General features: G+C 40.7%; 1 protein-coding gene across 1 annotated transcript in view; it reads right to left on the reverse strand.

Moving 5' to 3' along the window:
• LOC138367726 (methyltransferase-like protein 27) overlaps window positions 1-14,643 on the reverse strand; it is a 37,161-nt gene extending 22,518 nt beyond the window's left edge. The window contains exon 1 of the mRNA XM_069329677.1: window positions 14,380-14,643. Coding sequence (XP_069185778.1) covers window positions 14,380-14,482 — 103 coding nt within the window. The 5' untranslated portion in view covers window positions 14,483-14,643. The remainder of the gene's footprint in view (window positions 1-14,379) is intronic.
• Between the last annotated feature and the right edge of the window lie 13,343 nt (window positions 14,644-27,986).

The raw sequence follows: 27,986 nt of genomic DNA on the forward strand, positions 1-27,986 counted from the left end.
GTTAAATCCAGAGGCACACAGGCAAAAGTTTAGGAATCTAAGGAGGATAAGTGATCAGACAATAGCAGATTTTACTCGTCAGAAGACGAATTTTTGCAACAGATGGTTAAAGTCACTTTCAGTCACTGACTTTGATGCTCTAAAGAATCTTCTTATAATGGAAGAAGTATTGTCATGTCTCCCAGACCAGTTGTCTACTTTTATGGCAGAACAAAAGAATGTAACAGACATTTATGAGCTGTCAAAGCTCGCGGATGAGCATGAGTTGTTGACTAGGGCCCAGTTTACGGCCACTTCACCTAAGCCTAGTCGTAGAGTAAATTATAATGCTCCCCGAACTCCTTATCAGAATCCATCCCGTCCTAGTGCTTCAGTTACTCCCATGAGCTCTCCTCTTACAAAACCTAACCCTGCTACTTCCTTGTCAGGAATGTCAAATAATAATAAGGTTATTTCTAAACCTACAGTTGGTTCTACCAGTGTGTCCACTGTAAGGTTCTGGTCCCATTGTAAGAGAAAAGGCCATGGAATTAATTCATGTTTTATATTGCACCCTGAGTTACGACTAACTGGTCTCATTTATTGCAGAGGTGTGCAAAATAAACTTACTAATAAACATGTAACTGTAAACCCCAATTGGGTGAAACAGTATTCACCATATATGTCTTCAGGTGAAGTTTTGTGTATTAATGGGAAGTGGAAGCCAGTGGTTATTCTTCGTGATACAGGTGCTTCCCAAACCATAATTTCATCCAGTATTCTTTCTGATGTTGAAAAGAGAGATACTGGAAAGTTTGTTGTTCTTCAGAGTGTTGCAGGATGTAAAACTGTACCTCTAATAGACATTAATTTCAGATCCACCATTACACCTAGTTTATGCACTGTGGGTGTTAGTACACAGTTGCCCATCCCAGGTGTGGATGTTATATTGGGTAATGATGTGGCCATAAATCATGTTGTGGGTGAGATTGATCCCCGTTTGTGTAAACAGCCAGTTGCAGACCATGTTTATTCTGCCTGTGCTGAAGTTAGTTCTATGAATGAACCTGTTGTAGAAGATGGTTTTGTCCATTCTACCTGTGCTGATGTCAGTACTATTATAAATCCAGTTGTCAGTTCTGATGTTACTCAAGCATTTGTTCCAGTAACCAGTACCCCTTCAGTGGAGAAGTGGGATGTGGTTGTTCCAGATTCCTGTGTAGCCGATTTAGTTGTTGAGAGTAAGCCTGATACTATGACTCTGCTTTATTCCAATAAATTGGGAAAGGATGTCCATGTACCATTGTCTTGCCCGCTCACTACGAACTTTGTGCCAGGAGTTGAGAGAAACTTAAAAGCCACGACTCTATTGTATTCCAGCCAAGTGAATGGTTTAGGACCAGATGTCGGGTTGGCAGAAGTATTCCCGCTCACTCCAAGTTTAGAATCAGTTGTCGAGAGTAAGTCTGTTGTAGAGGCCCCGCCTCACCCTAGTCAAGGTGATATAATAGGGGAGGAGGTCAAACTACCTGTTACTTGCCCGCTCGTTTCAGATTCCCTTAATTTATGTGCATTGAGTAGAACTGACCCTAAGATTTCAGAGAGAAGCAAGGAGACAGTCTGTACTGTAGATCCAGTTTTGGAGAGTGTGGGAAAGCAGCCAGAGGATCAGCTTCTGTTGAGTAGATGGAGACCCATTGACCCTCCCTCTTCAGTTGTCTGTGAGGATGTGACCCAGCTTGGTAGTGATATTATTGATTGTGAGCAGACAGTACTCCAAGCAGCTCCAGAAGTCATGGGAGGAAATTTTGGCAAAATCATTGAGAGTGGTAAAGTAGCAATTGGATCTAAGTTGCGGAGTTGTGATTCTTATTCCATGTGGAGTAAGTATTTCTCATTGGGTACATTGAGTCAGAGTGTGTGTAGGATGTTGAAATCTACTTTTATTCTGCAGGAGCCATTTTCTTGTGAAGTAATGGACTGTGGGACATCTTTGTCAAGCCTTGTGGTTGAGCAGAGAGAGTTTACTCAAGTAGGTTGTGCATCCAGTTCTGAGGAAGTGGTGAGTCATGCTAGAGCAGTGTCTCTATATTCAGATCCAGGTTATTTTGATGCACGAGTGATAAAAGTGTATGTTCCACTTAAGTGTGGTGTTGACTTTCAGAGTCATATTGTGGGTGAAGGATTAAATCATACTGGGGAGCAGATGTTTGAGGCTCCAGGTGTGTATTTCAAGTTGGAGGAAAAGGTTATCCTACCTAGTGTTAATCATTGTGAAGGGTTTCAGATTGTCCTTGGGCATTTCTCAGGTAATCTGCTGTGCATCTTCAAGATGTTAAGACCCTTAAACCTCTTGGTTGATTGGTTGTCATCAGACGTAAATCACTTGGGAAGTGATGGTGAGGGTTGTAAAGTTTTCGGCATGATTTATTTAGTCTTTTGGAAGACTAGACGGTTGATGATAGTGTGTGTTGTGTTCAAGTTCACCATCAGGAGGTGTGAACTTGTCTTGAGAGTTATGATTGAGATATGGTGCCTAGGCATATGCCTGTTTTCTTTCACTGATCGTTATGACAGAGTTATGAGGCAATTGATTTCTGTGTTCCTTATGGATCATCTGAGTCAGTTCGATCAGGTAGTCTTTGCACTTATCTTGGGTTGTATTTCTTGGTTTGAAGGTCAACGGTGTGCTAAGTCGGTGTCTTGTGTTTCGGAAGGTTCTATGAATGGGAAAGTTTTATGCATAATTGTGAGGTTTAATGCTAATTTCTCTAATTTTAGTATCCATTGGGCGAGAGTATGTGTTCCACAGAGGATCCAGAGTGATGAAGAGCAGATGTCTGTGTCAGAGCATACCCAGGAGAAGTCCCAAATCTACTCAACATCCAGTCAGCTTCACTTAAGCAGTTCAGCTCCAGAAAAGGGGAGAAATGGAAAATGGAGTCTGTTTTGGAAAAATTCACCATGTGGAAAAGGAATCACATGGAAAAATGGAACTGATCTTGGAGAAATAGTAGAAACATATGAAAAGCTAAATTGCCATGATAACTGTGTGAAAGCAGCTACCTTTATTGACAATTCTATTCATGCTAATAATAATAATGTAGATAGGAGTGTGAAATATGATCAGAAACAAAGTGAAATAAATGAGATAGTACCTTGGAGAGATAAATTTGCATACTCCAGTGACACATATGTAGAACATAGTCATAAGACTGAAATTTCTGAGTTTCCTGTAAGACTATATATGGCGTGTTTTCATTTTTGTCCAGAAATGTGTTCTAATTACTTTCACATGTTTGGTGTAATTACTACCATAAATCTCAAGTGTCATACATTTTCCTTTGAAAAAATGCCATTGATCTTCAATCTATTGCATTTTTTTTCTTGGAGGTGGAAGTGTTACGTACTCCTAGCAGAATACGTATATAAATTTAAAAAAACTTTTATGTTCCATTATATCATTGCCTGTATATGTACACATATTGGGTTGTAAATTATCGTGTGGTGTGGCAGCGTTAGTGGAGACAGGAGCGCGGTTGCGTTGCACACGTCTAGTACCTGTCTGATACGGGAAAGCTGGACCTGTTCAGTTTGGAAGTTCCAGATGTCACTTTTATTTAGTTTAGGTAATTGTTTATTTTCTGTAATTAAACAGGTGGCATTGTACTTATATATTTTGTAAGTAACTATTATCTGTAATTTACATTCTTATGTGTTTTGAGAACAAGTGGTTGTTCAATTAGTTTTAAATATTAAAAAGTCTTTAGTTTCCATCCCTCATCCTGGGATGAGGCAGACGGGAGGTGAGAATGTGGGTGGCGACAGAGCGTGAGTTCAGTAGCTTCGGGGAACCAGGAGGAGTAACATGTGGGAGATAAGTCTGTTACTTCTTGTTGTGCCATATTTTATTATATTATATTAAGTGAAATGACAATACTTTGGTTTGTTGTATAAGTTAACTTTACCATCTGTGTTTTTATATTATACTGTCTTGAATATATATCTATATAATATTTTGCATCTATTCTTCAGTCCTAAAGGAAGATTTTTATTTATGTGCTCATTACTTATCAAGGGGTTATACTGGTGACCCGCTCTTGAGAACAGCAGTTTTCTCGTATCCCTAGACGTAACTAAAGCTTGGCTGCTGTAGGGTCACGAGCCGTAACGAACGATAGGTAACAAGGGTAAGGTCACCCAAATACCTCGCTCATCTCAGTACACCTCAAACAACCGCCCTAGATGTGTGTAATGGTGAACACAGTAATATTTATTTGGTAAGAGAGATGAAATGGAGATAACTCCCCCATCTGTGTACTAGCTAAACCCTTTCTACAGATTGGATGGTTGACTAGGATGACAAGATGGTTCGATGGAGTGGATGAATGACTCTCCCCTTCTGTCTGCGTTTTTCCACATTAGTCATATATATGCTTACTTGCTAACAGCGCATGCTTGGAATTTGTGTGGGTAACATTGCTCACCTATGGGAGAGAGAGAGAGAGAGAATGATTGGCGCGTTTGAGGTATAGCGGAGGTCAGACAGCGATGTGTTTGCCGACCTCGCCCATCTCACTACACCTCAAACCCCACTAAAAATGTTTCCCTCATTCATTCAGTAAACGGCTACCTACTGACTTTGACGAATAGAGAGAGAGAAAAGCATGTAGGATTTGTTATAAGAAAATTGAAGACTGGTAGTCACCTTTAAGATAAAAAAAAATGGTTGGACTTTGTATGTGGGGAAGATGGCTCACCTATGGGAGAGAGCTCACGGGTCATTGGAAAGGAACGGGTGTTTTAAGACATGAACTAATGTCAACCCTCTTAGCAGATCTCCGATCCACTGAGAGAGAGAGAGATACACCACTGAGAGAGAGATAGAGAGGTAGACATCTTTTAAAAATGGTTCCCTCATTCAGTAAACGCTAACCTACAGACTTTGTTTGACTGAGTTTACTGAGTGATGCTAAATGGGGGCAGTATTTTGATAGATAGAAGAAAATTCATTAAACGCTAACCTACTGACTTTGACTGAGTTTACTTAGAGACATGCATGTAAGCCCCCCTTAACCTCTGAGGGGGAAAGTAAACAGACTTGAGTACTAGGTGTAGAGGGAGAGGGGTGGGGGGCCTGCTGGAGCATGGGTTGGGTGAGCGGTATTACCTCATTTACCCCCAGTTATGTGTCTAACTCCTAAGAGGGGAGCCGCCCACAAAGGCTCTCTCTCCGCCCAGGCCTGCATTTGGAATTTGTATGTTGAGGTCATGGCTCACCTTTGAGAAAGAACAATGACACACTCAATGCTACGAGGAGGTTCGTTACTCAGAGTCCAAGCAAAATTATAAGCGAGACTCAAAAAAGATCTCTACCTCAGGCTATAAACTTCATTTGATATGAATACAAAGACACATATATATATATATATATATATATATATATATATATATATATATATATATATATATATATATATATATATATATATGTCGTACCTAATAGCCAGAACGCACTTCTCAGCCTACTATGCAAGGCCCGATTTGCCTAATAAGCCAAGTTTTCATGAATTAATTGTTTTTCGGCTACCTAACCTACCTAACCTAACCTAACCTAACTTTTTCGGCTACCTAACCTAACCTAACCTATAAAGATAGGTTAGGTTAGGTTAGGTAGGGTTGGTTAGGTTCGGTCATATATCTACGTTAATTTTATCTCCAATAAAAAAAAGTTGACCTCATACATAATGAAATGGGAAGCTTTATCATTTCAAAAGAAAAAAATTAGAGAAAAAATAATAATTCAGGAAAACTTGGCTTATTAGGCAAATCGGGCCTTGCATAGTAGGCCAAAAAGTGCGTTCTGGCTATTAGGTACGACATATATATATATACATATATATATATATATATATATATATATATATATATATATATATATATATATGTCGTACCTAATAGCCAGAACGCACTTCTCAGCCTACTATGCAAGGCCCGATTTGCCCAATAGGCCAAGTTTTCATGAATTAATTGTTTTTCGACTACCTAACCCACCTAACCTAACCTAACCTAACTTTTTCTGGTACCTAACCTAACCTAACCTATAAAGATAGGTTAGGTTAGGTTAGGTAGGGTTGGTTAGGTTCGGTCGTATATCTACGTTAATTTTAACTCCAATAAAAAAAAATTGACGTCATAAATAATGAAATAGATAGCTTTATCATTTCATAAGAAAAAAATTAGAGAAAATATATTAATTCAGGAAAACTTGGCTTATTAGGCAAATCGGGCCTTGCATAGTAGGCTGAGAAGTGCGTTCTGGCTACTAGGTACGACATATATATATATATATATATTGACCAGACCACACACTAGAAGTTGAAGGGACGACGACGTTTCGGTCCGTCCTGGACCATTCTCAAGTCGATGAGAATGTCCTCGACTTGAGCCCTGTTGCTCATGATGCTGTTGCTGTAGCCCTGTTGCTTATGCAACAGGGCTGTTGCATATATATGCTTATGCAACAGGGCTCCATTAAGGAACATATAATCTCTTCCCACAACCAGACCATCACCTGAGAAGTCTTAACAAAAAACACGGAAATCATCGATATATACAGCGAAAGCAGGCGGCTTGATATCTGCGAGGCACTACACATTAAGAAGTCAACACCAGCAATCAACAGCCAATTATTTCATAACTATATTCTACCCACTTCAAGACTCCTCACCAATATAGAAGCATCAAGAAATATGGTCCAATAGGCCCTTTGCATTTACTTCCATTCTTCCCCTTTTAACTTTATCCAGTATTACCCAATATTTCGTGTTCTATCTTGTGTTGAAAGTTTGTTTTCACTTCATCCAAAACTGTTGTAACATATCACCTCACCCAAATGCAGGTATATAAAATGAAAAACCGTTTGAATTGTAGCATAGTAAGAAATCTGTTTGCAGGTTATAGTTGTGTGTGTGTAAACTAAAGTCTTTGAAAATGTAATAAGTTGTTACAAAACGCGTTCAAGTGTCGCGTTAGACTAGAAATAAAAATGAATTTTGGAGAATTGATTTTTGAATTACCTCCAACAGTGAAAAGAAACGTACGAAAGATTGAGAAAATTCGTGTTAGAATTATTAATCTTACTTTTTCGGTCATATTTAATAATATATGTCTACAGGAAAGACTGCTACCAAAATATACTAATTATATATATATATATATATATATATATATATATATATATATATATATATATATATATATATATATATATATATGTAATTAGTATATTTTGGTAGCAGTCTTTCCTGTAGACATATATTATTAAATATGACCGAAAAAGTAAGATTAATAATTCTAACACGAATTTTCTCAATCTTTCGTATATTTCTTTTCACTGTTGGAGGTAATTCAAAAATCAATTCTCCAAAATTCATTTTTATTTCTAGTCTGACGCGACACTTGAGCGCGTTTCGTGAAACTTATTACATTTTCAAAGACTTTACTTAACAAATACACAACTGAATAGAACTTACACATCTCCGATTTTGTTTATATCTACATTTGAGTGAGGTGGATGGGGTGAGGTGGTATTTAATAAGGTATTAATTTCATCAACACAAGCCAGAACATGAAACAATGGGTATTGAATAGAAGTGATTGTAGAAAGCCTATTGGTCCATATTTCTTGATGCTTCTATATTGGAGCGGAGTCTTGAGGTGGGTAGAATAAAGTTGTGCATTAATTGGCTGTTGATTGCTGGTGTTGACTTCTTGATGTGTAATGCCTCGCAAACGTCAAGCCGCCTGCTATCGCTGTATCTATCGATGATTTCTGTGTTGTTTACTAGGATTTCTCTGGTGATGGTTTGGTTGTGGGAAGAGATTATATGTTCCTTAATGGAGCCCTGTTGCTTATGCATCGTTAAACGCCTAGAAAGAGATGTTGTTGTCTTGCCTATATACTGGGTTTTTTGGAGCTTACAGTCCCCAAGAGGGCATTTGAAGGCATAGACGACGTTAGTCTCTTTTAAAGCGTTCTGTTTTGTGTCTGGAGAGTTTCTCATGAGTAGGCTGGCCGTTTTTCTGGTTTTATAGTAAATCGTCAGTTGTATCCTCTGATTTTTGTCTGTAGGGATAACGTTTCTATTAACAATATCTTTCAGGACCCTTTCCTCCGTTTTATGAGCTGTGGAAAAGAAGTTCCTGTAAAATAGCCTAATAGGGGGGTATAGGTGTTGTGTTGGTTGTCTCTTCAGAGGTTGCATGGCGTTTCACTTTCCTTCTTATGATGTCTTCGACGAAACCATTGGAGAAGCCGTTGTTGACTAGGACCTGCCTTACCCTACAGAGTTCTTCATCGACTTGCTTCCATTCTGAGCTGTGGCTGAGAGCACGGTCGACATATGCGTTAACAACACTCCTCTTGTACCTATCTGGGCAGTCGCTTTTGGCATCTAGGCACATTCCTATGTTCGTTTCCTTAGTGTAGACTGCAGTGTGGAAACCTCCGCTCTTTTCCATGACTGTTACATCTAGAAAGGGCAGCTTCCCATCCTTTTCCATCTCGTAAGTGAAACGCAGCACGGAACTCCGCTCAAATGCCTCCTTCAACTCCTGCAGATGTCTGACATCAGGTACCTGTGTAAAAATGTCGTCAACATACCTGCAGTATATGGCCGGTTTCATGTTCATGTCGACTAAGACTTTTTGCTCGATGGTGTAAGTTCTATTCAGTTGTGTATTTGTTAGCTAAAGTCTTTGAAAATGTAATAAGTTTTACGAAACGCGCTCAAGTGTCGCGTCAGACTAGAAATAAAAATGAATTTTGGAGAATTGATTTTTGAATTACCTCCAACAGTGAAAAGAAATGTACGAAAGATTGAGAAAATTCGTGTTAGAATTATTAATCTTACTTTTTCGGTCATATTTAATAATATATGTCTACAGGAAAGACTGCTACCAAAATATACTAATATTAAAGCGCACGACCCAGCAGCAAGGAATCAAGCCTTTACGATAAAATATCGCCAGGATCTGATTCGTGATCAGATATACAAGGCAGAGAATGAAATCAAAGACAACAAAACGCAACTACTTCATGCTACAAACGAGTGGAGAAATAGCAACATCGACGAAAGTATCCGTACCCGCATTGAACAACACCTCGACATCCTCACAGACCGACATCACCTCAGCACTGAAACAAGGATTATCAAGAAACTAACAACATTATATGGAGGACCTATGGCAATTCCACGACCAAGAGATGGCTTCCTGAACCTTGCAGGAATTAACCTCACTGAGGACCAAGTCACTCTCCTAAATCTGGGCATAAACTGTCACGTTATGTCCAGACCGAGTGAGATGGCCCGGAAAGTAGAGTTGGAAATTCTGTTGGACGACATATTCAACCTCGAGACACAAAAGAAGGTCACTACCAAAGATACCTTACAAGCAGAACTTATTGCAGAAGGAGGAAAGAATCGAGGCAATTACAGAAGCACCATACTGTCCCCCGAGCTCAAAGCGGCAGCTAAAAGCCTTCGTGAGAACAAGGAGATAGTTGTCAGGAGAGGTGACAAGTCGCCAATATATGTCATTCTTAAAAAAGACGAATATCTGGCGAAAATGAACGTCATACTCTCTGACCAAACTAAGTTCCAAAGGGTAACGAAGGACACTACAGCCGAATTGAAAGCAAAGGTCAACAAACTAATCGAAACTGTGAACGCCAAGAAATCCGGACTCCACCTGCCAAAGATCATTGGGGAATATAAACCTGGATATGCGTATGGAAATGTCAAGACACACAAGCCTGGAAACCCACTTCGGCCAATCATTAGCCAGATACCCACACCCACGTACAGACTGGCGAAGCGACTTAACGGCCTGCTGACTCCTTATGTTCCTTGCGCTTTCAGCCTGAAGTCTCCAAAGGAATTTGTTGACTTACTGTGGGGCACACGGGCCACAGGGATAAGAGCCTCGTTGGACGTAGAATCGCTGTTCACTAACGTACCAGTGGACGAGACAATCGGGATGATAGCCGACAGAGTGTATCGTGATCCAGCATGTACTCCTCTTGACATACCAGAAAATATCCTAAGGAAACTACTCCAAGCTTGTACTAAAGAGGCACTCTTCTTGAGCCCGGATGGGCACATGTATAAGCAAGTAGATGGGGTCGCCATGGGTTCTCCCCTAGGTGTCCTGTTTGCAAACTTCTACATGGGTACCATCGAGCAAAAAGTCTTAGTCGACATGAACATGAAACCGGCCATATACTGCAGGTATGTTGACGACATTTTTACACAGGTACCTGATGTCAGACATCTGCAGGAGTTGAAGGAGGCATTTGAGCGGAGTTCCGTGCTGCGTTTCACTTACGAGATGGAAAAGGATGGGAAGCTGCCCTTTCTAGATGTAACAGTCATGGAAAAGAGCGGAGGTTTCCACACTGCAGTCTACACTAAGGAAACGAACATAGGAATGTGCCTAGATGCCAAAAGCGACTGCCCAGATAGGTACAAGAGGAGTGTTGTTAACGCATATGTCGACCGTGCTCTCAGCCACAGCTCAGAATGGAAGCAAGTCGACGAAGAACTCTGTAGGGTAAGGCAGGTCCTAGTCAACAACGGCTTCTCCAATGGTTTCGTCGAAGACATCATAAGAAGGAAAGTGAAACGCCATGCAACCTCTGAAGAGACAACTAACACAACACCTATACCCCCTATTAGACTATTTTACAGGAACTTCTTTTCCACAGCTCATAAAACGGAGGAAAGGGTCCTGAAAGATATTGTTAATAGAAACGTTATCCCTACAGACAAAAATCAGAGGATACAACTGACGATTTACTATAAAACCAGAAAAACGGCCAGCCTACTCATGAGAAACTCTCCAGACACAAAACAGAACGCTTTAAAAGAGACTAACGTCGTCTATGCCTTCAAATGCCCTCTTGGGGACTGTAAGCTCCAAAAAACCAGTATATAGGCAAGACAACAACATCTCTTTCTAGGCGTTTAACGATGCATAAGCAACAGGGCTCCATTAAGGAACATATAATCTCTTCCCACAACCAAACCATCGCCAGAGAAATCCTAGTAAACAACACAGAAATCATCGATAGATACAGCGATAGCAGGCGGCTTGACGTTTGCGAGGCATTACACATCAAGAAGTCAACACCAGCAATCAACAGCCAATTAATGCACAACTTTATTCTACCCACCTCAAGACTCTGCTCCAATATAGAAGCATCAAGAAATATGGACCAATAGGCTTTCTACAATCACTTCTATTCAATACCCATTGTTTCATGTTCTGGCTTGTGTTGATGAAATTAATACCTTATTAAATACCACCTCACCCCATCCACCTCACTCAAATGTAGATATAAACAAAATCGGAGATGTGTAAGTTCTATTGAGTTGTGTATTTGTTAACTAAAGTCTTTGAAAATGTAATAAGTTTCACGAAACGCGCTCAAGTGTCGCGTCAGACTAGAAATAAAAATGAATTTTGCAGAATTGATTTTTGAATTACCTCCAACAGTGAAAAGAAATGTACGAAAGATTGAGAAAATTCGTGTTAGAATTATTAATCTTACTTTTTCGGTCATATTTAATAATATATATATATATATATATATATATATATATATATATATATATATATATATATATATATATGTGTGTGTGTGTGTTTACCTCGTTTATGCCAGCCTGGGAAAATCTGAAGTGGGGAATCGATAACTGTCACCTGCACGGGAGGGGGGTGGTGGGAGGGTGCGACATATAACACCACTTTAACGCGCGGGGCATCAAAGACCACACACCAGTACAGTTCTCCTATATTGAGGTATGTGGGCTGCCTCATGGCCTATGTGCCGCTGCTGCTATGTGGCAGAGAGAGCTGTGACAGGAGTGAGTATGGTGCACCGTATTGCTGTCATTTCCGGCAGATGCGTCTCACTCTTCAAGAGGAGAACGGTTCAAAACATTGACTTCTGCACTCATCCATGTGCCATGTGGTGACACTTCTCAGGTCTATGTGGCGGTATGTGGTCCTGCTTCTTACCACTCTAGAAAGTCAGGGAGTGGAGGGAGAGGGATGCCCCACCCACCCTGATTACAAAAACAGTATGGGTAAATTCACACCCTCATTTGTTACTGTGACCTCCATCCGTGTACACCTCTTGACTGCAACATGAAGATATTGGAGACCCCCACCACAGGCAAAGAATTGGTAAGAAATATTTATACTACATAAAACAGAGACCCGCGCTATCAGTCAAAGCCGCCGCCACCTGTTCCCTTCCCTTTCCCCTACTTCTCCCACCCCTTACCCATCTTAAGAGCCTGATCTCCTGCCCTCTCAGGGGGGTGGGACCTCCTCCCTCCTCAACATATCCTTGCCAGGTAGGGGGGCCCCTCCCTCCTCTACATAACCTACATACTCCCATCTATCTATCTACACACAGGATTAACTCTATGGCACTTACTCATACATATTCATCTACTACTATTCCTCTCCTTTTCTCCTCCTCTTCCTTTACTCTCCCTTCATGACCACATACAACCACATAGCCTCCCGCCCCCACTCCAACACAACCCTCGGTCAAAGGCCCTGTGCACCCACACGCCATGCACCGACACGTGCCAAACACCCTGGGAACCACCCAAAACACCGTGCGACTAGCTACCTGTGCAGGTGAACCCTTTGGGCTCACCTGCGCAGGTGGTGCGCGCGGTTCTAGTCGCACTTTACTAGGAGGATGGTACCAACACTGGTGTTGACCCAGTTCGGTGCGGCAGGCCGGGCTGTGCCCACACTCTCCCACATTGTCCAGTTCAATGTCTGTATCACTAGTGTCCGACGCCTGTGTTAGGTCTTTTTTCTAGTCTTCAGTATCACTGATATGGTCATCATCAAACAATATGTCCTGTATTTCCATATCTGATGAGTCAGACATGGTTGCTACTTTGAAACTGAGACTCCACACTGCTGTGGGGCTTGCTGGGAATAGAAAAAAATGTCGGAGGCTCACTGGAGGCCTGATGCCTCTATCTCGTTACCCAAGATTCCATGTGCTAGTTTTGAATCCTAAAAATATGCCTAAGATCGCCTTATGGCGCTCTGTGCAGCCTCGATCCAGCGCCATAAGGCGCCCTGCACAGAGCAGTGGTTAATATTCGGAGCATGATGGTCCACGTAACAATAAGCATCCTTAGGGAGCCCTGATGTGTAGTCCCATACACACACACACAAAACCCTGATGAATAGCGCCACTCAGGGAGCTCTAATGTCTGTTTGCACTCACTGAATCCTGAGGTGTAGTTCCACTCAGTGAATCCTGATGTCTAGTCCCACTCAGTGAACACTGGTGTGTAGTCCCACTCAGTGAGCACTGGTGTGTAGTCCCACTCAGTGAGCACTGGTGTGTAGTCCCACTCAGTGAGCACTGGTGTGTAGTCCCACTCAGTGAGGACTGGTGTGTAGTCCCACTCAGTGAACCCTGATGTCTAGTCCCACTCAGTGAGCCCTGATGTCTAGTCCCACTCAGTGAGCACTGGTGTGTAGTCCTACTCAGTGAGCACTGGTGTGTAGTCCCACTCAGTGAGCACTGGTGTGTAGTCCCACTCAGTGAGCACTGGTGTGTAGTCTCACTCAGTGAGCCCTGATGTCTAGTCTCCACTCAGTGAGCACTGATGTCTAGTCCCACTCAGTGAGCACTGGTGTCTAGTCCCACTCAGTGAGCACTGGTGTCTAGTCCCACTCAGTAAGCACTGGTGTCTAGTCCCACTCATGTAAGCACTGGTGTCTAGTCCCACTCATGTGAGCACTGGTGTCTAGTCCCACTCAGTGAGCACTGGTGTCTAGTCCCACTCATGTGAGCACTGGTGTCTAGTCCCACTCATGTGAGCACTGGTGTCTAGTCCCACTCAGTGAGCCCTGATGTCTAGTCCCACTCAGTGAGCCCTGATGTCTAGTCCCACTCAGTGAGCCCTGATGTCTAGTCCCACTCAGTGAACCCTGGTGTGTGACCACCCTCAATGAGCCCTGATGTCTAGAACCCAATCAGTGAGCCCTGGTGTCTAGTCACACTCAGGGAGCCCCTGAGGTATAACCCACTCAGGGAGCCCCGAGGTGAAGTGGGCGCATATGAAAGATTTATCCACAGTTATCAATCATTTCACATAAAATTAATGAAACACCGTAGATGGACAGTGAACTTTATCCGCCTTACGGTCACGTAAAGGCGATAAAAAATTACAAACAAGGAGCGATATCTCAGTGTTGTGGTACTGCAACTATTTATTTATTATCTGACACTGACACTGTATTATGTAATGGTTATTGGGTGGGTTGGGAATACAGTTTAAGGCTTCTCACCTGGCTTGGAGATCCGGATAAATTCATCGATGGATTGAACAGGCATATGGTTCTCAGCCAAGCTGCCAGTGGTCACCACCACATCATATGTGTCTGGCAACATCACACAAGATAAACATAATCAGCAGCAACATTATCAACACAAGTATTGCGACATGATCACACATGATGTCATTACATGATTTGCACTGAAATCCTAAAAAATAAAAAAAATATAAATCAAACAGGAGACATTTAAATAAAACATCATATTTAATATAAATATAATAATTATACAGAATTTTTCAGTCAGCTTATTATATATAAGTGGACATTTCTACCCTTGACAAAGTACTCAAAACATCGTTATTATATTCAATTTGTCAAATTATTACATTTTAACATTAAAGTATATTTTGAGAAAGGACGTACTTGTGTAAGGTAGGATGTACTTGAGGATGGTAGGATGTATTTGGAGAGTGTATGATGTACATGAGGATGGTAGGATGTACTTGAGGATTGTAGGATGTACTTGAAGATGGTAGAAAGTATGTGGGATGTACTAAAGGTTGGTAGGATGTAGTTAAGTATGGGAGGATTCACTTAAATATGGAGGGATGTACTTGAGGATTGTAGGATGTACTTGAGAAATTTAGGATGTACATGAGTATTGTAGGATGTACCTGAGGATGGTAGGCGTATACTTGATGATGCTAGAATATACTTGAAGATGATAGGATGTACTTGAGGATTCTAGGATGTATTTGAGGATTCTAGGATGAACTTGAAAAAGGTAAGATATACTTGAGGAGGGTAGGATGTACTTGAGGATGGTATGATGTAATTGAGTATTTACAGATGTACTTGAGAATGGCTGAAAGTACTACAGAATGGTAGGATGCACTTGAGGATAGTAGGATGTACTTGAGTATTTTAGAATGTACTTGAATATAGTACGATGTTCTTGTCGATGGTGGTAGGAAGTATGTAACCTTGAGATGATTTCGGGGCTTTTAGTGGCCCGCGGCCCGGTCCTCGACCAGGCCTCCACCCCCAGGAAGCAGCCTGTGACAGCTGACTAACACCCAGGTACCTATTTTACTGCTAGGTAACAGGGGCATAGGGTGAAAGAAACTCTGCCCATTGTTTCTCACCGGCGCCTGGGATCGAACCCAGGACCATAGAATCACAAGTCCCGCGTGCTGTCCGCTCGGCCGACCGACTCCCTCGGTCGGCTCCTTGTACTTGAGGATGGTAGGATGTACTTGAGGATGGCAGGATGAACTTGAGGATGGTACGATGTTCTTGAGTATGGTATGATATACTTAAGGATGGCAGGATATACCTGGTTGATACCTGGTTGATGGGGTTCTGGGAGTTCTTCTACTCCCCAAGCCCGGCCCGAGGCCAGGCTTGACTTGTGAGAGTTTGGTCCACTAGGCTGTTGCTTGGAGCGGCCCGCAGGCCCACATACCCACCACAGCCCGGTTGGTCCGGCACTCCTTGGAGGAATAAATCTAGTTTCCTCTTGAAGATGTCCACGGTTGTTCCGGCAATATTTCTAATGCTTGCTGGGAGGACGTTGAACAACCGCGGACCTCTGATGTTTATACAGTGTACTCTGATTGTGCCTAAGGCACCTCTGCTCTTCACTGGTTGTATTCTGCATTTTCTTCCATATCGTTCACTCCAGTACGTTGTTATTTTACTGTGTAGATTTGGTACTTGGCTCTCCAGTATCTTCCAGGTGTATATTATTTGATATCTCTCTCGTCTTCTTTCTAGTGAGTACATTTGGAGGGCTTTGATACGATCCCAATAAATTAGGTGCTTTATTGCGTCTATGCGTGCCGTATATGTTCTCTGTATTCCCTCTATTTCAGCAATCTCTCCTGCTCTGAAGGGGGAAGTGAGTACTGAGCAGTACTCAAGACGGGACAACACAAGTGACTTGAAGAGTACAACCATTGAGATGGGATCCCTAGATTTGAAAGTTCTCGTAATCCATCCTATCATTTTTCTGGCTGTCGCAATATTTGCTTGGTTATGCTCCTTAAACGTTAGGTCGTCAGACATTATTATTCCCAAATCCTTTACATGCTGTTTTCCTCGTATGGGTACATTTGATTGTGTTTTGTACTCTGTATTATGTTTAAAGTCCTCATTTTTACCGTACCTGAGTACCTGGAATTTATCACTGTTAAACATCATGTTATTTTCTGATGCCCAGTCGAAAACTTTATTAATATCAGCTTGAAGTTTTTCAGTGTCTTCAGCCGAGATAATTTTCATACTGATTTTTGTGTAATCTGCAAAGGATGATACAAAGCTGTGACTTGTGTTTTTGTCTATTTCTGATATGAGAATAAGGAAAAGCAGCGGTGCAAGGACTGTACCCTGAGGTACAGAGCTTTTAACTGCACTTGGACTAGATTTTATATGGTTGACCGTTACTCGCTGAGTCCTGTTTGACAGAAAATTGAGTATCCACGTCCTACTTTACAGGTTATTCCCATTGACTTCATTTTGTGTGCTATCACGCCATGGTCACATTTATCGAAAGCCTTTGCGAAGTCCGTTTATATCACATCAGCATTCTGTTTTTCTTCTAATGCCTCAGTGACTTTGTCGTAGTGCTCAAGTAGCTGTGAGAGGCACGATTTTCCCGCTCGAAATCCATGTTGGCCTGGGTTGTATACTTGTTGATAATGGTAGGATGTACTTGAAGATGGTAGGATGTACTTGAAGATGCTAAGATGAAATGAAGGATTGTAAGATATACTTGAGGAGGGTAGGATGTACTTGAGGATGGTATGATGTACTTGAGTATTTCAGGATGTACTTGAGGATGGTAAAATGTACTTGAGGATAATAGGATGTAATTGAGGATGGTAGGATGTACTTGAGGATGGTAGGATATAATTGAGGATATTAGGATGTACTTGTCGATGGTAGGATGTAATTGAGGAGGGTAGGATATACATGAGGATATTACGATGTAATTGAGGATGTTAGGATGTACTTAAATATGGTAGAATGAATTTGAGGATGATGAGATATACTTTAGGATCGTAGGATGTACTTGAGGATGGTAGGATGAATTTGAAGATGATAGGATGTACTTGAGGATGGTAGGATGACCTTGAAGATGATAGGATGTACTGGAGGATGGTAGGATGTACTCAAGGATGGCAGGATATACCTGGTTGATACCTGGTTGATGGGGTTCTGGGAGTTCTTCTACTCTCCAAGCCCGGCCCGAGGCCAGGCTTGACTTGTGAGAGTTTGGTCCACTAGACTGTTGCTTGGAGCGGCCCGCAGGCCCACATACCCACCACAGCCCGGTTGGTCCGGCACTCCTTGGAGGAATAAATCTAGTTTCCTCTTGAAGATGTCCACGGTTGTTCCGGCAATATTTCTTATGCTTGCTGGGAGGACGTTGAACAACCGCGGACCTCTGATGTGTTCTCTGTGTGCCTATGTTGCCTACATGTTGCCTACACTGTATGCCTACAGTGTTCTCTGATTGTGCCTATGGCACCTCTGCTCTTCACTGGTTCTATTCTGCATTTGCTTCCATATCGTTCACTCCAGTACGTTGTTATTTTACTGTGTAGATTTGGTACTTGGCCCTCCAGTATCTTCCAGGTGTATATTATTGATATTTCTCTTGTCTTCTTTCTAGTAAGTACATTTGGAGGGCTTTGAGACGATCCCAATAATTTAGGTGCTTTATTGCATCTATGCGTGCCGTATATGTTCTCTGTATTCCCTCTATTTCAGCAATCTCTCCTGCTCTGAAGGGGGAAGTGAGTACTGAGCAGTACTCAAGACGGGACAACACAAGTGACTTGAAGAGTACAACCATTGAGATGGGATCCCTAGATTTGAAAGTTCTCGTAATACATCCTATCATTTTTCTGGCTGTCGCAATATTTGCTTGGTTATGCTCCTTAAACGTTAGGTCGTCAGACATTATTATTCCCAAATCCTTTACATGCTGTTTTCCTACTATGGGTACATTTGATTGTGTTTTGTGCTCTGTATTATGTTTAAAGTCCTCATTTTTACCGTACCTGAGTACCTGGAATTTATCACTGTTAAACATCATGTTATTTTCTGATGCCCAGTCGAAAACTTTATTAATATCAGCTTGAAATTTTTCAGTGTCTTCAGCCGAGATAATTTTCATACTGATTTATGTGTAATCTGCAAAGGATGATACAAAGCTGTGACTTGTATTTTTGTCTATATCTGATATGAGAATAAGGAAAAGCGACTGTATCACAATCTTTCTTACTGTTCATGGAGATAAAAGGCACAAGTACACAACATTTCTTGATTTAAAAAATGCCTTTGATATTGCTAATAGGGAAGTGATTATGTATGAATTAGCGAGAATGGATATAGGGGGACATTTATTACAATGGATACGAGGCTATCTTACCAACCGGAAGTCCTCTGCACTGTTCCAAGGCTACAAGAGTGAAACTAAAGTAATGCAACTAGGCACCCCACAAGGAGGAGTACTTAGTCCTACCTTGTTTAATGTTCTAATTAATGCTTTACTAAAATCAATCCCAACTAGTCCGGCAAACATCACTATCAGCTATGCAGATGACATCCTTGTGCATACTAAAACCCACCGCGAAATGCAAACAGTCTTAAATTGTATACATACAGCTTGTGAGAGCCTTGGTCTTGTAATCAACGCTGCTAAAACTAAGGTATTTAACAGACAAATTGGCAACCGCAAAAGTGGACCACGAAAACTTAAGATAGACAACATACCAATAGACTATGTCTCTTCTTTCAAATACCTTGGAGTCTCTGTCCCTTGTACCTCAACTGCAGTCAATAAGTTACATCAACAATGTAGAGACAGACTCAAGGCTCTCAGAACTGTAGTGGGGTACAGCCCGAAATATGGTGTTAATATTAGAATAGCAAGAATGATGTATTTAGCGTATATAAGGTCTCTGATAGACTATCATGCACCAGCTTTGGTCCTGCAGAATGGCAAAAGTATTGATAGACTGGAAAAAATGCAAAATGAAGCACTCAGAATTATACTTGGCTGTCCTATAACTACCAAAGTTCTCAACATGCGGAAAGAATTAAATATACTTAGCATTCGAGATAGAATATTTGAAATTAATCTTATGATGGGACTAAAGCTGCTGCGTGATAACAAAAACAACATTGTGTCAGTTGCACTGTTAGAACACATACGAAATGGAACTAGCGAGTCTAAATGGATTCAAAGAACTGCCACTCATATTAAAATGATGGGACTGCACGATGTATATACAGATGAAAGAGTACAGCACTTCCTTCCACCCTGGCAGGTAGTACCTTTTGACATCCTGACCCCTGCATACCCCACCAAGAAACTAATCACAAGCAACCCTCATGCTCAGCTTGCTGCTAAATTAAGCACCATAGAACACATTCACAATATACAAGCTGAAAACAACATTGCACAGACCATATACACTGACGGATCACTCAATACAGCTACAGGGAGGGCAGGAAGTGCTGTTATTGCTCATCAGCCCGATGGCAGAATAATTCAAAGAAATATTCGAATTAGTAACTGGGCGTCCACAATGCAAGCCGAGTTGGTAGCGATACTGGTAGCACTCGAAATTATTGATAACACTGATGTAGACAGCTTAATTATTTCTGACTCCCCTATCCTCACTACGAGCAATGAACAGTTTGCAATCAAGTAATAACGTGCTTGTCTTTGAAGCTAGACGTAGATATGTAAGAATACTTAGCAAGAGGGTAAATATAAAAATGTTGTGGATTCCTTCTCACATTGGCATGCAGGAACATGACAAAGTTGACGCCCTTGCTAAGGCTGCAGTAAATAAAGACAGTATTGAATGGAATCGTGAGTTATCAAATAGGTCCCTTAAAAGTGTCATTAGACGAGAACTCCTAGATGGATTTGAAGAAAGTAGAACAGTGCAAACTGGAACTAGTAGGTCCATTGTTCATCACAATGAAATGTGTGAAGTAAAACATGTGTATGGGGCAAGTAACAAAGTCAGTAGACTAACAGATGTTGTCACAGCTCGTATAAGACTTGGCTACAAGTATCTCTGGCAGTTCGGCTTGTATAGGGATCTAGATGAAGTAAAGTGTAAAGTGTGTGGACATAGGCAGGGACACACACTCGAACACTATATCTTGGATTGTTGTAAAATTGAGCCTTTTAGAGATAAATCTAAGTTCACTCTGTATGATATGGCAACCTATCTTATTACCATGGATAAATTACCTGAAATCCTTGCACTGTACCCACATTTTGCTTCCAGTAGATGAACGACATATGAGATTCAGAAACAAGTAGTGTATTGTGAGGACTAATAATAAACAGAAGCTCCCCTATGACTCTGTAATATCCCCATTGGCCAAACTATTATGTATTAACGACAAGACCTACCATTAATGTATGATGACTTACTGTAAATATGTAGCTCTTGTAATAGCACTTTCTCTGTAACTAGCTGACATTGTATCTATAAGGTGTGAAGGATTGAAGAAATTGTTTATGTAATAATCTAAGATGAGGTCTGATAAAGACCTTTTGTGCCCTCTGTAATGCTTTTGCGCTACCGCTCACAGGATGAGTATGGGGTGCACAATAAACTAGCCGCCTTCGGCGGCAACAATTCAAAAGCGGTGCAAGGACTGTACCCTGAGGTACAGAGCTTTTAACTGCACTTGGACTAGATTTTATATGGTTGACCGTTACTCGCTGAGTCCTGTGTGACAGAAAACTGAGTATCCAGCGTCCTACTTTACCGGTTATTCCCATTGACTTCATTTTGTGTGCTATCACGTCATGGTTACATTTATCGAAAGCCTTTGCGAAGTCCGTGTATATCACATCAGCATTCTGTTTTTCTTCTAATGCCTCAGTGACTTTGTAGTAGTGCTCAAGTAGCTGTGAGAGGCACGATTTTCCCGCTCGAAATCCATGTTGGCCTGGGTTGTATACTTGTTGATAATGGTAGGATGTACTTGAAGATGGTAGGATGTACTTGAAGATGCTAAGATGAAATGAAGGATTGTAAGATATACTTGAGGAGGGTAGGATGTACTTGAGGATGGTATGATGTACTTGAGTATTTCAGTATGTACTTGAGGATGGTAAAATGTACTTGAGGATAATAGGATGTAACTGAGGAAGGTAGGATGTACTTGAGGAAGGTAGGATGTACTTGAGGATGGTAAAATGTACTTGTCGATGGTTGGATGTACTTGAGGATGGTAGGATATACTTGAGGATGGTAGGGTGTTCTTGAGGATAATAGGATGTAATTGAGGATGGTAGGATATGCTTGAGGATAATAGGATGTAATTGACGATGGTAGGATGTACTTGAAGATAGTAGAATGTATTTGAGGATGGTAGGGTGTACTTGAGGATGGTAGGATGTAATTGAGGATATTAGGATGTACTTGTCGATGGTAGGATGTACTTGTCGATGGTAGGATGTACTTGAGGAGGGTAGGATATACTTGAGGATATTACGATGTAATTGAGGATGTTAGGATGTACTTAAATATGGTAGAATGAATTTGAGGATGATAAGATATACTTTAGGATCGTAGGATGTACTTGAGGATGGTAGGATGAATTTGAAGATGATAGGATGTACTTGAGGATGGTAGGATGACCTTGAAGATGATAGGATGTACTGGAGGATGGTAGGATGTACTCGAGGATGGAAGGATGTACTTGAGGATTGTAGGGTGTACTTGAGGACAGTTAAATGTACTTGAGGGTTGTATGATGTACTTTATTAATTTAGGATGTACTTTAGTAAGGTAGGATGTACTTGAGGATATTAAGAAGTTCTTGAGAATGGTAGGATGTACTTGAGGATGGTAGGATATACGTGTGGATGTTAGGGTGTTCTTGTGGATAGTAGGATGTACTTGAGGATGGTAGGATGTACTTAAGGATGGAATGATAAACTTTTGCCTGGAAGGATGTACCTGAGTGTGGTAGGATGTACTTGAGGAAAGTAGTGTTTACTTGAAGTTTGGATGTACTTAGGATGTAAGAAGCACTTTAGGATCGAATGATTTACTTGAGGATGGTTGGATGTACTTGTGGACGGAAGGATGTACTTGAAGATAACAGGATGTTCTTGAGTATGGTAATATGTACTTTAGGATGGTAGGATGTACTTGAAGATGGTATGATGTAATTTAATTTTTTAGTGTGTACTTAAGGATGGTAAGCTGTACATGAGGATGGTAGGATGTACTTGTCGATGGTAACATGTACTTTAGGAAGGTTGGATATACTTGAGGAAGGTGTGACATACTTGAGAATATTAGTATGTAATTTGAGGAGGGAAGGATGTACTTGAGGATAGTAGAATGTATTTGAGGATGGAAGGATGTACTTGAGGATGGTAGGATGTACTTGGGGTTGGAAAGATGTACTTGAAGATTGTAGGATTTACTTTAGGATTTTAGGATGTACTAAAGGATGGTAGGATATGCTGGAGGATGATAGGATTTACTTGAGTATGGTGAGATATACTTGTCGATGGTAGGATGTACTTGAGGATGGTAGGATGTGCTTGAGGATGGTAGGGTGTACTTGTGGATGTTAGGATGTACTTGAGGATAACAGGATGAACTTGAGGATGGTAGGATGTACTTGAGTATGGAATGATATACTTGAGGATGGTAGGATGTACTTGAGGATGCAAGGATGAAATGAAGGATTGTAAGATATACTTGAGGAGGGTAGGATGTACTTGAGGATGGTATGATGTACTTGAGTATTTCAGGATGTACTTGAGAATGGTAGGATGTACTTGAGGATGGTAGGATACTTGAGGTTGGTAAGATGTACTTGAGGATAATAGGATGTAATTGAGGATTGTAGGATGTACTTTTCGATGGAAGGATGTACCTGAGGATGGTAAGATACACTTGAGGATGGCAAGGTGTACTTGAGGATGGTAAGGTGTACTTTAGGATAATAGGATGTAATTGACGATGGTAGGATGCACTTGAGGATAGTAGTATGTATTTAAGGATGGTAGGATGTACTTGAGGATGGTAGGATGTACTTTGAGGATATTTGGATGTACTTGTCAATTGTAGGATGTACCTAAAGAGGGTAAGATATACTCGAGGATATTACCTGGTTGATGGGTTTCTGGGAGTTCTTCTACTCCCCAAACTCTCACAAGATGACTTGTGAGAGTTTGGTCCACCAGGCTGTTGCTTGGAGCGGCCCGCAGGCCCACATACCCACCACAGCCCGGTTGGTCCGGCACTCCTTGAAGGAAACAATCTAGTTTCCTCTTGAAGATGTCCACGGTTGTTCCGGCAATATTTCTTATGCTTGCTTGGAGGACGTTGAACAACCGCGGACCTCTGATGTTTATACAGTGTTCTCTGATTGTGCCCATGGCGCCTCTGCTCTTCACTGGTTCTATTCTGCATTTTCTTCCATATCGTTCACTCCAGTACGTTGTTATTTTACTTTGCAGATTTGGGACCTGTCCCTCCAGTATCTTCCATGTGTATATTATTTGATATCTCTCTCGTCTCCTTTCTAGTGAGTACACTTGGAGAGCTTTGAGACGATCCCAATAATTTAGGTGCTTTATCTCGTCTATGCGTGCCGTATATGTTCTCTGTATTCCCTCAATTACAGCAATCTCTCCTGCTTTGAAGGGGGAAGTGAGTACTAAGCAGTACTCAAGACGGGACAACACAAGTGATTTGAAGAGTAAAACCATTGTCATGGAATCTCTGGACTTGAAGGTTCTCGTAATCCATCCTATCATTTTTTTGGCTGTCGCAATACTTGCTTGATTATGCTCCCGAAACGTTAGGTCGTTGGACATCATTATTCCCAAATCCTTGACATGCTGTTTTCCTACTATGGGCAGATTCGATTGTTTTGTACCCTGTATTATGTTTAAGATCCTCATTTTTGCCGTATCTGAGTACCTGGAATTTATCACCGTTAAACATCATGTTATTTTTTGCTCCCCAAGCGAAAACTTTGTTAATATCTGTTAGTAGCTTATCAATGTCTTCAGCAGAGGTAATTTTCATGCTGATTTTTGTATCACCTGCAAAGGATGACACGAAGCTGTGACTTGTGTATTTGTCTATATCTGATATGAGAATAGGGAACAGCAGCGGTGCAAGGACTGTAACTAGAGGTACAGAGCTTTTAACTGCGCTCGGACTCGATTTTACTTGATTGACTGTTACTATTCGACAGGAAATTGAGTACCCAGCGTCCTACTTTACCAGTTATACCCATTGACGTCATTTTGTGTGCAATCACTCCATGGTCACATTTGTCTAATGCCTTTGCAAAATCTGTGTATACGACATCTGCAGTATGTTTTTCCTCTAATGCCTCAGTGATTTTGTCATAGTGGTCAAGTAGCTGTGAGAGGCATGATCTTCCTGCTCTAAATCCATGTTGGCCTGGATAGTGGAGGTCATTGGTTTCCATGAATCTAGTGACCTGACTCCTGATCACTCTCTCAAATACTTTTATTATGTGGGACGTTATTGCAACTGGTCTATAATTCTTTGTCAATGCTTTGCTACCATTGGCAAATTACGATATAATTGAGGATGTTAGGATGTATTTAAGGATGGTAGAAAGTATTTGAGGATGATAAGATATACTTTAGGATGGTAGGATGTCCTTGAGGTGGGTAGGATGAACCTGAAGATGATTGGATGTACTGGAGGATGGTAGGATGCACTCGAAGATGGAAGGATGTACTTGAATATGGTAGAATGTACTTTAGGATTGTAGGATGTACTTTAGGATTGTAGGATGTAATTGAGAATAGCATGATGTAATTCAGATTTTTGGATGTGATGAGGATGGTAGGATGTGCTTGAGGATTATAGGATGTACTTGAGGATAGTAGGATGTATTGAGGATGGAAGGATGTACTTGAGGATGGTAGAATGAACCTTGAGGATTGTACGAGGTACTTGAGTACGGTAGGATGCACTTAAGGATAGTAGGATGTACTTGAAGAATGTAGGATGTACTTGAGTACCTTAGAATGTACTTGAGTATGTTAGGATGTACTTTTGGATGGTAAGATGTACTTGAGAATAGTGTCATGCAATTGAGTTTTTAGCATGTGTTGAAAATGGTAGGATGTACTTGAGGCTGGTTGATTGCACTTCAGGATGGTATGATGTAATTGAGGATGCTAGGATGAACTTGAGAATGGTAAGATATTCTTGAGGAGAGTAGGATGTACTTGAAGATTGTATGATGTAATTGAGTATTTTAGGATTTACTTGAGTATTATAGGAAGTACTTAGGGATGGTAGGATATACTTGAAGATTGTAGGATGTACTTGAGGATAGTAATATGTACTTGATAATAGTAATATGTGTTGATATTGTTAGAATGTACTTGAGTATGGCAGGATCTACTTAAGCATGGTAGAGTATTTTTGAGTTTGCCAGTATATATATATGAGGATGGCATGACATTGTTGAGGAAGATAGGATGAACTTGAGGATGGTATGATGTACTTGAGGATGGAAGGATGTACTTGAGGATGGTAGGATGTACTTGAGGATGGTATGATGATCTTTTGCATTTTAGGATGATCTTGAGAATGGTAGGATGTACCTGAGGATAATACGATGTACTTGTGTATAGTAGAATGAAATTTGAGGATTATACTAAGTACTTAAGTATGGTAGGATGTACTTAAGGATGGTACTATGTACTTGAGGATGGTAGGATGCACATGAGGATGGTAGGATGCACTTGAGGATCGAAGGATTTACTTGAGGATGGTAGGATTTACATGGGGATTGTAGGATGTACTTGAGGATGGTAGTGTGGACTTGAGGATGGTAGGATGTACTTGAGGATAGAAGAAAGTATTCAATGAGAGAAGAATGTACTTGAGGATAATAGGATATACTTGAGAATGGTAGGATGTACTTGAGTATGGAAGGGTGTATTCGAGGATTGAATAATGAACTTGAGAATAGCAGGATGTACTTGAGTATGGTAGGCTGTACTTGAGGATGGTAGGTTGTACTTGAGGTAGTAGGACGTTCTTGAGGATGGAAAGATTTACTTGAGGATGGTAGGATGTACTTGAGGAAGGTATGGTGTACTTGAGGATGGTAGGATGTTCTTGAGGATATTTGGATGACCTTTTGTATGGTAGGTTGTACCTGAGTTTGGTAGGATGTACTTGAGGATGGTAGGATGTACTTGAGGATAGTAGGATGTACTTGAGGATAGTAGGATGTACTTGAGGATGGTAGGATGTACTTGAGGATGGTAGGATGTACTTGAGGATGGTAGGATGTACTTGAGGATGGTAGGATGTACTTGAGAATGGTAGGATGTACTTGAGGATGGTAGGATGTACCTGAGGATGGTAGGATGTACTTGAGGATGGTAGAATGTATTTGAGGATGATAGGATATTTTTGTGAATGGAAGGAAATACATGAGGATCGTAGTCTGTACTTGAGTATGGTTGGATGCGTTTTTGGAAGGTGGGATGTACCTGAGTTTGGTAGGATGTACTAGAGGATAGTAGGATGTAGTTGAGGATGGTAGGATGTACTTGAGGACAGTAGGATGTACTTGAGAATACTAGGATGAGCTTGATGATAGTAAGATATACTTGAAAAGGTTAAGATGTACTTGAGGATGGTATGATGTATTTGAGCATTTTATAATGTACTTGAATATGATTGGATATTCTTTTCGATGGTAAGATATACTTGAGATTAGTATTATATACTTGAGGATGAAAGTACATACCTCAGGATATTAGGAAGTAAATGAGGATGGTAGGATGTACTTGAAGATGGAAGAATTTATTTGAGGATGGTTGGATGTACTTGAGGATTGTAGGATTCACTTGGGTATGGTAAAAAATATTTGAGGAAGGTAGGATGTACTTGAGGATGGTAGGATGTACTTGAGGATGGGAGGATGAACATGAGAATGGTAGGATTTACTCGAGGATGGTAGGATGTACTTGAGTATGGTAGGATGCACATAAGGATGGAAGGATTGTTGGAAATAACCAACAGTTTAATACATCTTTATATTTTTATACAACTTTTGTATTAACCACAAGTAGTTACTAAAATTACTAACGTGTAGATTTAATCAACATCATGATTTATATTAAACATATTGCCAGGTTCTTCCTAGTCAGTGACGACGCGAGGAACGACAGGCAGAAACATGAATTCTTTCCACATTTAGTTGGATTTATAACAGAGTCCAGTTTATCATTTCTTTTACTAAAATTAGTTACTTACTAATAAGTTTAATTTCGTAGTATACTACTGCTTACTGGAACACCTTTATTTAGTTGATATCAAACATTCTAGAGTAAATTAATTTAATGTAAATGATTTCACCTTGATTTCCTCGATTAGCTACGTGACTTTAATAAACCAATTTATGTTACGCAAAATTATATTTTATCACAGAAGAATTAAATGTGACATCAATACTCGTCACTATCTCTTCTTTCCATACTTAATTACGATATATATATATATATATATATATATATATATATATATATATATATATAT

Source organism: Procambarus clarkii, chromosome 23 (genome assembly GCF_040958095.1).
Source record: "Procambarus clarkii isolate CNS0578487 chromosome 23, FALCON_Pclarkii_2.0, whole genome shotgun sequence".
Classification (NCBI taxonomy): domain Eukaryota; kingdom Metazoa; phylum Arthropoda; class Malacostraca; order Decapoda; family Cambaridae; genus Procambarus; species Procambarus clarkii.